Source organism: Cibotium barometz, chromosome 63 (genome assembly GCF_041138505.1).
Source record: "Cibotium barometz isolate CiBa-2024 chromosome 63, ASM4113850v1, whole genome shotgun sequence".
In the NCBI taxonomy this organism is placed as follows: domain Eukaryota; kingdom Viridiplantae; phylum Streptophyta; class Polypodiopsida; order Cyatheales; family Cibotiaceae; genus Cibotium; species Cibotium barometz.
Genome location: NC_141108.1, coordinates 19604260 through 19618393, shown reverse-complemented (window position 1 = coordinate 19618393; position 14134 = coordinate 19604260). Strand labels below are relative to the sequence as shown.

The 14134-nt window shown below is 40.4% G+C and overlaps 1 protein-coding gene across 1 annotated transcript; it reads left to right on the top strand.

The window, feature by feature from the left end:
- The first annotated feature begins 3847 nt into the window (after positions 1-3847).
- LOC147603806 (peroxidase 46-like) lies at positions 3848-7703 on the top strand. The gene is made up of 4 exons (XM_086796232.1): positions 3848-4484; positions 5309-5497; positions 5785-5950; positions 7174-7703. The coding sequence occupies exons 1-4, from the start codon at positions 4239-4241 to the stop codon at positions 7584-7586; spliced, it is 1014 nt and encodes a 337-aa protein (XP_086652358.1). The 5' UTR covers positions 3848-4238; the 3' UTR covers positions 7587-7703.
- Positions 7704-14134: the final 6431 nt, after the last annotated feature.

The following is a 14134-nucleotide window of genomic DNA, read 5'->3' as shown; positions in this document are numbered from 1 at the left end:
AGAGAGAGAGAGCTCCAAGCTCCCAAGAGAGAGGAAAATTTAAGGGATAATAGAAAATATGATTATTTTAATATAATACTAGCATGGTATAGCTCTAATATTTTTTTACAAATGACTGAGGGTCTATTTATAGGTGAGGGAGGCCACTAACCAAGTCCAATTGGGTTCTAGAATTTTCCAGGTTCAGTTTGACTCAATTTGGACAAGATTTGGACCAGTTTGGCTCTCTTTTTGATTTGGTTTGATCCATGAGAGAGGAGAGATTTGGACCAGTTTGGCTCTCTTTTTGATTTGGTTTGATCCATGAGAGAGGAGAGATAAAAATATCACAATTTTTTTGAATTAAAAACCCTTCCACACATATGAAATAGGTGCCTACCTCAAGATTCTCCCTTTCCTTACCAAGGTGTCAAAAATGCATCATTATTCTAAAATATCTCATTTTTTTAGTAATATCTCATCATTTTTAACTAATAAACCTTGTACTCAATCAACTCTTCATCTTATGTGAGCATTTACTCATTTTTGGGTATTTTCTTTTATTCTTTTGGATTTATCTCATCCCAACACTTGGATTAATCCAATTGGCCCATTGGAACCTTAATTGGACCATAATCCAAAAATTTCTGAAAATGTAGACCCTTAGGCTAAGGTCTCTTATACCATTTTCAATTGATTCCTAATGCACATTAGAAAGTTCATTTTGAACTTCTGCTTCAGGGGAATCCATTTTAGACACTAGGAGGATTTTTATATCCAAAGATATCTCAATTTTGGATTATCTCTCTCTAGGCCAAAACAGGGTAAAACAAGATAATTACAAGAACAGAAGGGGAGGTTCTTACACCTTTACACCTCAAAAGTTGGAGGGAGGAATCTTACAGAACTTGTGCTACCAACAATCGCTCCCTTGATGCTTCTTTCATCTTGGTGAAAATAGTGTCCCAATGTCTTACTTGTGCTCTCGACATGGCCGTTCGTTTAAGGTGTCGACTTTCTGTGCAACACAAGGAACTCTTTGAGCAACAAATCCACCACTTCATGTATAAAATGTGTATCACGATCTCTCACTCTTTCTAGTGGGCAACCAAAATGAGTAATCACATTCTCATAGAGGAACTTGGCGGTAGCTCTCAAGTCAACTTTTTGTGTAGCTTTGACCTTGGCCCATTTTGTAAAATAATCTATGGGTGATGAGATGAAACACACCTAGGTTCCCTTAGTGGCAATGATGGATGGTGAACCTTCTCTTAGACTATGACAAACCTTTACCATTCATCATAGTTTTTAACAAACTCAATTGCATCTCCAAAGAGTGTAGGCCACGAAAATATGGCCTAGAGAACCTTGTAGGCAGTTGTGTCCCCATCATATCTATGCTAAGTATGGGCTTACTCAAGAAAGTCACCTTCATGAATGTATTTCATCATGATGCCACCTTGAACCTTCTTATAAAGCGTTCCCTCTATTAATTGATAGGGGGGAACCTTCCTAATGAGGCATCTAGCTCTCTCCTTTTTGATGGGAGGTTAATGGGAAATCTAGTGGACAAGAAGTGATATCTTCACTCCATTCTGGTACGTGCTCAATGTGGAACACTAGAACACTGGCAAGATCATCTTCCACCCTAGAGGGGGTTGTCCATATAGAATCCTAGAAAGATGGTTGAGAGGGACATGCATAGACCCCTTTCGCATGCCAAAAGAATAAGAAACCATTTGGTGATGCACCCCATGGTACAAGGCTTATTCATCAAATACATCAATGCTTGATGGTCAACAAAGAACACAAATTTCGGTGTGACCAACACGTAATGCATTTACTTCTTCATGAAAACCCCTCTCTTTCAATGGTTGTGTAATTGCATTCAATGTCATTGAGTTTACACAGCTAGCAAAGATCACAGGGTTTTCCATGTTATGCTCCCTCCTCGGATCTATCCAATAGAAAATGCTGAAGCGTTGATATGCACATGAAAAATGAGATCTGAATTTGGGGGATCTTAGGATGGGTGTGCTTGCTATAATGACTTCTTCAATTCTTTGTATGCCCATATTGGCATTCATTTATCCATACAAAGATAATCAATATCTTATACAAAGGTTTGGAATATATGACACACAAGAAGATCAATCTTCTATAATACCCTACATGCCCCATGAATCGCTACATGCCTTGATGAGTGTTGGCAACTCTACGATCACTCGGATATTATTTTCATATGTGGAGATGACGTCCAAGGAGACTATGTGTCCAAGGATGACATTGTCTTTAACCTAGAATAGACATTTGAGTGGGTTTAATGAGATGCAATAAAGTCTGTATCTCTCAAACACTAGTTAAAGATGAACAAGATGATCCTTCTACTTGGAGTGTACACATAGGTCGTCAATGAATATCTCCAAGATCTTCCAAAGGAGATCTTGGAGGGTTATACATATCAAGCTTTGGAAGGTGGCAACATTGGGGTCAAGCCGAATGAATATCTCCAAGATCTTCCAAAGGAGATCTTGGAGGGTTATACATATCAAGCTTTGGAAGGTGGCAACATTGGGGTCAAGCTGAATGACAAGAGCTGAATGTGTGTGTGTGTGTGTGTGTGTGAGAGAGAGAGAGAGAGAGAGAGAGAGGCATTACATGTAACATTGGGGTCAAGCCAAATGGCAAGAGCTGAATATGTGTGTGTGTGTGTGTGTGTGTGTGTGAGAGAGAGAGAGAGAGAGAGAGAGAGAGTGGCATTACATGTAAGATGCATTTATTTGAGAGTGAGGACACATCATCATGCATCGCCACCCATTAAAATTTAATCTAAATTAAAATTTAATTAATTAAAATTATATGTATATATGTGTATATATAAATTTATTTTTATATATACACATATATATGTATGTATAGGTATGTGTGTGTGTGTTACACACATACATACACATATACAGTCACACGCGTGCCTGTGGAGGCAATGTGTGTGTGTGTGTGTGTGTGTGTGTGTGTGTGTGAGAGAGAGAGAGAGAGAGAGAGAGAGAGAGTTTGTGTGTGTGAGAAAGTGTGTATGTGAGATGGGTTTGAGAAGAAGGAGAGTGCATGTGCACGTGTATGTGTGAGAGAGGATTGTGTCTATGCACTTGAAAGAGACATAGAGAGAATGCATATGAATCATACATAAACACATACACACGAATACACACATACATACACACACATGTACACAAGACACATAGGCATATACAAAAACACACACATACACATACATGTGCACATGACACATGCATAGATTCAAACACATGTAAGTAGTCACATGTAGTGTACATATGCACATACATATGTACACATGCATAGATTCATCCACGTACGTACACTTACATATGCCAACCAAAAACTTCATGCGGGTTCTTTTTTTAATTAAAAAGCCGTACATATTTTAAGCAACGTGGAGTTAGGTAGATGATTTTTAACCGTCACCTATCTTACGTTACATATTTTCAGCCACGTGGAGTTGGGTAGAGGAGATCTCTCAGAGCGGATAATTCGGAGAGAAAGTGAAGCCCACCGAGCTGCTCAGAATTTACGTGTCAATTAAGCCATCGATCGTATATAGTGCACCTTCTTCTTATGCAGATGCGTGATCTAGGTTCTTACTCTGGGGAGTGAGAGCTACACTTGCAAGTCCCAGTCTGTTCCAGCAGCTCCTCGCACATGATGGCGCCCCCATGGGCCTGCATGGGTCCGTGGAGAGCATTAAATGCCTGCACACGCACAGCAACAAAACAAGGTGGGCCACTTAGTTGCTCAGTCTCCTTTTTGTCCCTGCTGTGCACTGTGCGTGCAGCGCAAATGCGCAATGTGCCTTGCGCGCTGTTGTTTGCCCAGTTTTGGAAATCGCCCGCGTGACCGATTGGATGCCGAAGGCTCATGTGGCAGGCTGGTAGCGTAAGTTCTTGCCTAAAATTAGTTATGGCAGTTACTTCTACCGCTCCATTTTGCTTGCTGTGTGCGTGGTGCACCACTGCACTGCTGCAACCGCAAAAATAACAAGCTGGCGAAGTAAAAGTACTCTCGGTGGCCGGTGAGAAATTTCCTTCATCAATATTCAATACCTTAGCTTTTAGCAGAAGCAGCAGACTCTACCAGCTTTCTACGCTAAAACCTAAAGGCTTAGCAAAACCTTGTGTTGGTGCTGCTCTTCTACATTGCGACTTTGAGAAGGTTTTTGTTACTGCAAATAGTGCCTCTATGAGATGGGGTACAACAAGAAAGGGTCCGCTTTGTGCTTAACTAGTGGTTTTGTAGGTGCTGCAATTGCTCTACTTTTTGCTATCAGTTGCGTGCCTCTTGTGAATGGACAAACCTCGGATGGTTTCTACAGCTCTTCTTGCCCTCAAGCAGAATCCCTAGTCGCAGCTTCGGTTCAAGCTGCTGCTTCAGTTGATGCCTCTGTGCCCCCCAAGTTGTTAAGGCTTCTCTTCCACGATTGTTTCATAGAGGTATACGTAGTTTCATTCAAATCGAGCCATGTTAACGTTCAACTTGCATTACGCTCTATCTTGGTCATCATCTTATGTTCTCTATGCACACACTTGCACCATTCCATACATGTCTTAGTCGTCCACTACTTTGTGTAAATTATGTGAATATATAATATATTGCTCTATCTCTATTGTGGTAGAAGGAGAGTAAATGTTGACCCTCTCTATGAACGCATTAAGATCCTATACAGGTGTATGCTTAAGCCTTGATTTAGAGGGAGATAACACGGAACAGGCAGTGGAATACCCTCATAGGTTTTCTATATTGTTGTAGGCTCAGAGGTTTTAACAACAGTAGTGAAGGGATTATGTCTTATCTCACGTGTTCCACTTTGAGCAGTCAAGTAATACGCCTTTCATTCCATGTGTAATGTTTATGTCATGCCCTTGTGAAACGTAGCCCTGAGTGAGATGATGAGTCGACTAAGTGATACGGGAAAAATAAACTTAAGCCTTGGCGTGATCTGCCCACCATGTTTGGGTAGGAGGGAGTTAACTGAATGAGAGATTTATAGAATTTACATACCCTAAACTTGGTAGGGAGAAGGGGGGAGACTCAAAAGCAGTCCAAAATCCTGTTGGTTGTGCCTGTGTTTGTTTTAGGGGACTCATATCTTACAACAAAAACTCAAGGTAAGCGACCATGTTCTCGTTATTTGCACGTGGAGGGATAGTCACACGTGATGGGTGGAGGCGTTGCCTCACAGTCCGTAATTAATCTTCGTGTAGCTTGTGGTAGATGGAGAGATTTGAGTCGTGTGATCTTCTTGTTGGGTTTGCAGGGTTGTGATGGTTCCATTCTCCTGGACTCCACCCCTACCGAAGTCGCTGAGAAAGCAGATCCCGCCAATGCCAATCTGCAAGGCCTGGGTGTGATCAATGGCATCAAGAGGACTGTGGAGCTGGTTTGTTCGGGAGTGGTGTCTTGTGCAGATATTATTGCTTTGGCTGCTCGTGATGCTGTGGTTTCGGTATGTATATTGCTACGTGCAGTTATCACCGGTTCTAATTGCTATACTTAATCACAAGTATATCATCTGCTGCTGCTCCTCTACCCCTTTTTCAAAAGATCATTAAAAAACCACATGAGAGTTCTCCTTCGTAAAAGAGGAATTGAAGAGAGGAGCTGAGCATAATGAAGGCCACATGCAAAGTTTCAATGTGCCAGTACTGGGCACATTGCTTAAACCATGTCACGTGATATGTCTAAACAATAACTATTCAATTAATGCGTTACTAACGCATTTTGTTTCTGAAGATGGGAGGTCCTCGCGTTGAAATTCCCACGGGCCGCAAGGATGGGTTAACCTCTTCTGCTTCCAACGTGCGTCCCAATTTACCTGACACTCCCTTCAGCCTAGATGAACTGTTGAGCTTTTTCGGACGGAAAGGGCTTGAATTGGACGACCTCGTGGCATTATCAGGTAAGATAAGTACATTTCTTATACACACCATCATTTCATTAGTTAAGCAGAGTTGGTGCTGGAAGTTTCAGCATCTCCATCGAAGCTTTATATCGCATTATGTGGTGGATATATCACGCATTTATTCTCTCTTTTGTGCTAAGTTCATGCACTCAATAATGTAGGCAGCACAGCACACCGCGCGCTCTCTCTCTCTCTTTTGTGCTAAGTTCATGCACTCAATAATGTAGGCAGCACAGCACACCGCGCGCTCTCTCTCTCTCTCTCTCTGCTTCCCAGTTACCACACGGTCCATGTGCCGCTGGCCAGCGCCATAGGGCCACGGTCCACCGCTCATCCTTTTGCTTGTCCTTTCAGGTAATTCCATGGGATTTCCACTTTGTTTTTTCTCACTACCACGTTTTGGCTTTTTTACCTCTAATTAGATCAAAATATGGACTTGTTCCACCAACTTCCAAGTGCTTTCTAATGTGATGCTCAATTGAACATCGCTTTTTAATTACCCCCTTCGCCATCAACGTCAATGAGCTCGATCCCATACGGTGAACGAATGGGAGACCGCGGGGGTTGGTGGTACTGTCATTTGTGACCCCGCCTACGGTCAGGTGGAATTGGTAAAGTGACAGCTACACATTAGATTTATTCCTGTAGTAAGTGGCTTAGGTTTTGTTTTTGATCTTAAAGTTAATTTTTACTTTTCCCACGGCTGAACCACCTTAAAAAAATTAAAAAAATTAAAAAAAGTCCAATGACACTTAATAGTTGTTTAATCTTTTGTGTAAGTTACGTCAAACCTATGCAAATGTGATGTGTGAAATGACGTGTAGTAAGTGGCTCAGGTTTTGTTTTTTTAAAGTTAATTTTGACCTTTCCCACGGCTGAACCACCTTAAAAAAAGATGGGAACAACTCCAATGACACTTACCAGTTGTGTAATCCATTGTGTAAGTTACGTCAAACCTATGCAAATGTGATGTGTGAAATGATTTTGAATTTTGTGTAGACTTCACCAAGGACATTGAGAGACAAGTTCATGGAATAATGAATCATGCATATGGAGGAATAACCATGACTTGCCAATACCACCTACAGTCACAACAATACCACCAATGGAATTTTTCCAAACTTATAAACGTGGCACTGTTTGCAACTTCTGTTTTCCTCGTTAATTCAATCTCCTCTCCGTCGGTGTAGATCTAAGAAGAGGGTTTCGTGTATCTGCAGGTGCTCACACGGTGGGGGTGGCACATTGCACGGCCTTTAACGACCGTTTCACGTTCAATAGTAATGGAACGGTGGCGTCTCAAGACCCGACTTTGGACCCCGCCTACGCCGCCCAGCTAGTGCAGAGGTGTCCGGCTAATCCGAGCGGGTCGACGCTGATAGTGAACGATTTAAAGACGCCCACGGTGTTCGACAATGCCTACTACGGTGACGTGCTGCTGGGCAGGGGCCTTTTCCACTCGGATGCGATCCTGCTGTCGGACCCTCGGACGAAGGGCCTGGTCCAAAAATTCAGTGAATCGCAGGACGCCTTCTTTGCCGCCTGGGCCCACTCCTTCCTCAAGCTCTCCCTCGTCGACGTCAAAACGGCCGCGCAAGGCGAAGTACGCAAGAAATGCAACCTCCGCAATTAAATAAATAAATTATATCCCTCTCTAAACCTTATAAATTACGCCCCATTCACCACCATCCCATACGACATTTTGATTTGTTCATTATTTGTTCCCACGATTTTGTGATTTACTGTTGAACATCCTTTTGCAAAGTCAATTCTCACTCTCACTGGATCTATATCTATTCAGGCGATTTGTTTTACACGTTATATCCTGTTTTTTTAAACATGTTTTTTCTTTCAGTTGAATTTGACAAATTGAAAATACCCTTCCCGAGTTCCATGTTTATGGTGTCAATTCAAAGGAGCATGCATGCTGGACACAACACCCTAGTTTTATTCAGGTTCTCACAGCAGTAGTTTTTATACTCTTATCAAACACAATCTACTCTCTTTCCACATGGCTAAAGGAGAGGAGGGATTGGGTCTAAGGAGAAAGGGGAGAGTTCACGCTGTCCCTTTCTCAAATTTGAATTTTCTCATCTCATATAATTTTAATTTTTGAAAGGAGAGCTATCCTTTTTTACCTAATGATTTTCTTGAGAGAAAAAATAGAGGTCTCCTTTATAAAACATGGCTTCGTGATAAAAACTTCAACTCTTAGGTGTCTCTCTCTCATTGCATAATAAAAGACAAAAGGCATTATATGTAAGATGCATTTATTTAAGAATGAGCACACTTCATCACGTACCCCACCCATCACGTACCCCACCCATTAAAATTAATTAAAATTAAAGTTTAATTAATTGAAGATATATGAGTAGAGAGATTTTGTGTGTGTATGTGGAGAGAGAGAGAGATTATAAATACACATATTTATGTATATATAGGTATATGTGCTAACTATAATAAAACATAATCCAATATATAGTATATATTTACCCGTATGTGTGTGTGTGTGTGTGTGTGTGTGTGTGTGTGTGAGAGAGAGAGAGAGAGAGAGAGTGTGTGTGTGTGTGTGAGAGAGAGAGAGAGTGTGTGTGTGTGTGTAAGAGAGAGAGAGAGAGAGAGAGAGAGAGAGAGAGTGTGTGTGTGTGTGTAAGAGAGTTTCTATGTGTGGGAGAGTGTCAAAAGAAAGGGATTATGCAAGCACACGCACATGTGTGTGTGTGTGAGAGAGAGAGAGAGAGAGAGAGAGAGAGAGAGACAAAGATAGAGAATTTTTGTGTGTGAGAGAGTATATGTGGGGAGGAGGAGACCAATTAAAGAGAAAATACAATTCCATCACATTCACAATAAACAAGAGAAAACAGTCTTTTCAACTTGAGATTACGATAAGACATTCTTTATTAAGGCATTTGTCGTTGTTTTATGGACGATATGCCCTTCTTATTCTTTTTTAAGCTAGTTTTTATGCAAGACTTCCTAATCTTACTATGTCGTGTAATGCAATGGTTTATGCAAAACTTAAAGAGTATTTCTAACCTGGATAATATTGACGGTGTGACCGGTAGTGCCTGCACAGCGGCGTTACTTCGTCCGGTTGAGACGTTGCTTGGTCGGAGATGTTACTAGCATCCGTGTGCGTGCTTGGGTGCCATGACTTGAAAACTCATAAGATTAAGAAAAAGTGCACCTAACGCTACACGTATGTGGTAAGAATTCGGCTTTAATGATAAATTTTGTGCAGAAAGCGACATCTTTAAGTGACTTAGTAATGCTAATTTGGTTCCTTATTCGATTTCTCTAAATTTCAGCCTTTGAATGCCTACTTTAGCAGAAAAAACGTAATTTTCAGTAATTTTCTTAAAACTAGGTCATGTTTTAGGGTAAAAAATGAGCTAGAATGGTTGAAAAACACTTAGTAATTAATTTACTAGCCCAAAAATTAAGCATAAGGATTCTATAGTTAATTTTTTACATGAATTCATGATTTCTTATTTTTTACTAATTTTTCAATGCTAGAATCTAATTTTTGGACTAAAATTAGCCATTTGGCTTAAAATTAGCTAAATTATCCTAATAAATTCTAAAAAATTATGGAGGATTTATTTACTATTAAATTTCTAGAATTTATGCAAAGATGTGATTAATCTAAAGCGTACTTAATTTTCCAAGTCAAATTTATACAATTCGGATAAAAAATGCATGATTAAGAGTGCAATAAAATGAATTAGAGTGGGATTAAATCAAATTCTGAGATTTCATGTAAAATTCAGCTTAACTCGATTTATTCATAATTTTCTAAGCGTTTTACTAATTATAGAGTAATTATGGAGTGAAATTTACACAATTTCATGCATAAAAGAGTGAAAAATTAAAAAAATATCAATTTTTTAAACGATTTTAAAAATTTATATTTTTCAATCACTAATTTTCATAAGGAAGTTAATATGAGAGTATTTACTTAATTGGAGAATACTTTTAATGTAAAGTCGACAAAACAATGTGTAAATGGGATTAAGCAGTAAATTTTTACCTCAACTCGGCATAATTACAGTAACTCTTTGCTGAAAATGATGTGTGTGAGGAATCCACCAGCGTCTAAGCATATGCACAAGTGAGAATGAAGATATATATATATACATCTCAAGGTCTAGAATCACCTTGAGGCTACTTGCTGCCTTCTTACAGTTTTCCTATGTGGAGACCCTGACACAACCAGCAAATTGTTTCGGCCATAACTCTCTGATAAAAATTTAGAATATGTTCATGTAGCCAATCAAAAGAGTCGGAAAACATCTAGTCTACAAGCGATCGCGAGTAGAATAGGCAAAAGCGTTTGTATAAAGCCGTAAACGCGCCATCTTTAGAAACACATTGCTTTTTCATATTTTTAGTATACATGGACTCTAAATATGTATAAGTACTCTAAATATGACCTTCTATCACCTAAATTCAAAATTTTATTTTTGGATCGAGGTCTAGGTAGGGGGGAATAGCTCCTCGGAGGCCTATAGTGGATCCCCACACAGATCTAAATACAGCCACAAGGATGGATCTGTTGAATATGGCCACAGAAACGGGTAGAGGCATGGTTAGGGAACTAGGCATGACCCTTGAATCCAGGCATGGTTAGGGACCTAGGCATGACCCTTGAATCCAGACCATCTCAGATGAAGCCACACATTATTTCAAAACTCATGCAGAAGTTCTCAGGAGAGATGGGGACCCGATCCAACACATGATCTTTGAGTCAACATGTGAAACATGTGGGCCGGTGAATGATGTGACCATGATATATGCCTTTTCTCTAACTTTAGAAGGGAAAGCCCACCAATGGTATCAAACCTTAAAGCCTGAAGATAAAGTCAATTTCATGTGCGGCTTAAGAATGTGTTCATACCGAGCTTTTCTCCAAGTGGTGATAGATGGAGTCCTGTGGCTCTCCATAACATCAAGCAAAAAGAAAATGAATCCATGATGCGGGATTATGTTTGTCGAATCAAGCACCTAAACTCAAGATGAAAACTAAGGGAAAGGCTAACGGATAATCAGTTATTGCCCTGCTTCTTCCAGAGAGGAGTTTGAGATCATAAGATACATGATTATCTAGTGTTAATCTGACCTGGATATGTGCTGTAAGTTGGCTATTGAGTATGAAGATAACATGCTTGAGTTGCTACAACTAGAAGATGTCAAGGAAACTTTGGTGGTAGCAACATTACGAGTCTCTAGTCATCAGGACACGGGATCCAAGAACAAGCAAGTTGGCAACATGACAATTGAAGAACTCAGCTTGCCATTTTGGAAAAATTAAAAGTTAGGATGGGAGAGAAGCATCAAGGAATGCTCATCTCTACCCCTGGAGAGAGTTGATTTGGTGCTTAATCTATACGCAAAGACTAGGAAACCACAATACTGCCATGTGCACATATCTAAGGATCCAGCCTTTAGCACAATTGCCAGCACACCTAGAGGGCACTAGCTTTACCCAGCACCACCAATGCAACCTAATGTGGTTGTAGGGCAGCCGAATACGTCCTATGTTCAGGATATAGGACATGTTGCCATTACCGCCACTTGTTCTACCTCCACAGCCACCATAGGCCAAGATCAACGAGGTGTTGATTGAAGAACCCTTGGAAGAGGGGGAAGCTATGTGTGAAGTAGAAGTGAATAACAACTACTAATGAGGAACCAACTGAGATTACACTGGAGTATTATGTCTTACAAAATAGCATGCTAATACCATTGTTTCAAACCACGATACAGTGGAAGGGGAAAAGACATAAACTCGACTATGAGAAGGGGACCCATGCAGTGTTATCATTGTAATGACCTCATCGAGTAGCGAAGTGCGCTCTAAAAATGTGGCTAATGCTGTCAAATTTAGCCAATAGCAATGTAGACCAACGCCATGCCAACTCTTTCATGTGTTAAGTATGGTGTTGATCATTTGATCAAAGACTGCCCATATTGCACCAATGTCAATGCTTCTACATATAACCATGCCACCATCATCTGGACTATAAGTGTGCAGCCTGGAAATATCACACCAGTAAATGTCCTAACACATACACAATCAAAACAAGTGGACAAAGGGAAAAAACCAAGAGGTATTATAACCTCTAAAACTAGGAGAAGGAGAAGAGTGAAAAAGGTGGGCAAGGGTGACACCTTGGTCATGATTCAGGATGGATCCGAGGGGAAGATACCATTGACACTGGTTCCACCGAATCAAGGGAAGGAGATGATCAAGTGCCAAGGCTGGATTTCATGCTAAAATTGCCAGGCCATTGTATAGACTACTCATCGTCTTTTAATGGACTGAAGAATGCCAAAAAGCATATGATCAGCTGAAGAAAGCATTGGCTCGTGCACCAATTTTGAGACCACCCAACTGGGACCTTGTATTCCACGTACACATTGATGCATCAAATTTTACTATAGGATGCATATTGGCGCAACCTAGGGAATTCAAATTCCATTACCTGATTTCCTTCGCCAATCAACAACTAAATGATGCCAGAAATAAACTACACCACAACTGAGTGCAAAGGGTTGGCCATGGTATATGCTATTAAGAAATATGGACATTACTTGTTCGCCAACAAGTTAATATTTTTTGTGGATTATCAGGCCTTACTATATCTGGTGAACAAGCCATGCACCACGGGAAGGTTCATACAATGGTTGCTTTTACTTTTGGAATTTGATTTTACAATCATGATGAGAAAGGGAACACAACATGTTTTGGTAGACCATATGTCAAGAATTCCAAACGGAGAACTTGCAAAGTGGCATTGACACAATGACTTTCTAGATGCATGTTTGTTCAAGATTGATATGGTATGTGAGTGGATCGAGGAAATATCTGAGTACCTAGCTCATGGTTTCCCACAAGATTGGCCTTTGAACAAGGATAACATGCGTCGGCTTATTAAGCTGGCCACACCATATCAATTGATTGCAGGAGAGCTATATAAGCTGGGCAAAGACGATATCCTCAGAAGATGTATGCAAGAGGATGAGTTAGTGATGGTATTGAAAGAAGCACACTCGAGAATAGCCGAAGGACATTTTGCTGGAGAAGTTACAGCTCGCAAGGTGCTTCAAGCAGGACTATGGTGACCTACGTTATGAGTACGTTATTTGGAGATGCCAGAGAATTTGTTAAAAGATGCAAAGAGTGCCAACGATTTGCTATTCCGCAATAGAAAGACAGGATGCCACTTACCCCTGTAATTGTGAGACAACCTTTTGAGAAATGAGGTATTGATTTTGTTGAACCCATTAGTCTGGCACACACAGCGCAACCGTCAAGCTCGTTATGTGATCGTAACCACAGATTATTTCACCAAATGGGTAGAGGCGAGAGCCTCTAAAAATGCTGATGCTCAAACCACTGCCAAGTTCTTTTATATGAACAAGTCATTTCTCGATTTGGCTGCCCACCGAGTTCACATTCCATTAATCAAGTGATCAAACAATTACTCATGGGATTCCTTGTAGTCCATAAAAAATAATCGCCATATTATCCACAAGCAAATGGACAAGCTGAGATCGCTAACAAGATTCTATGTGCTATCTTGAGCACAAGATTCTATGTGCCATCTTGAGCAAGACCTTAGAGGCCAGTAGAGCAGTTTGGGAACACAAGCTAACTACATCACTATGGGCCTATCGTACGTCATATAAGGTAGTGACGAGATACACTCCCTTTCTTCTAACTTATGGCATCAATGCGGTAATGCCTATGGAATTCCTAGTTCGAAGCCTGCGTATTATGGTACAAGAAAGGCTCACAGAAAATGTGTTAGCCGAGAGATTAATTGACTTAGAGAAACTTGATGAAACCTAGCTAATTGCATCGCATGGGATTATGGTCGAGAAACTACAGAGAAAACATTGGTTTGACCATAATCCAAAGCAAAAAGAACTAGAAAAGGGGGACCTTGTCCTCATGTATGGTGTTGGAAGCACTAGTAAAAAGAATATGAAGTATCGAGAGTTAGGACCTTTTAGAGTGTCTGAGATCACCCCTCAAGGGTAAGTCAGAATACAGACCATCAATGGGGTAGAAATGGAGAGGCATATCAATGGAAGTAAGCTGAAAAAATATTATGGACCCCTAACCCAAGAAATGCTCGCACAAGAGAAATTTTTTAAACAAAACAAAAAAGAACT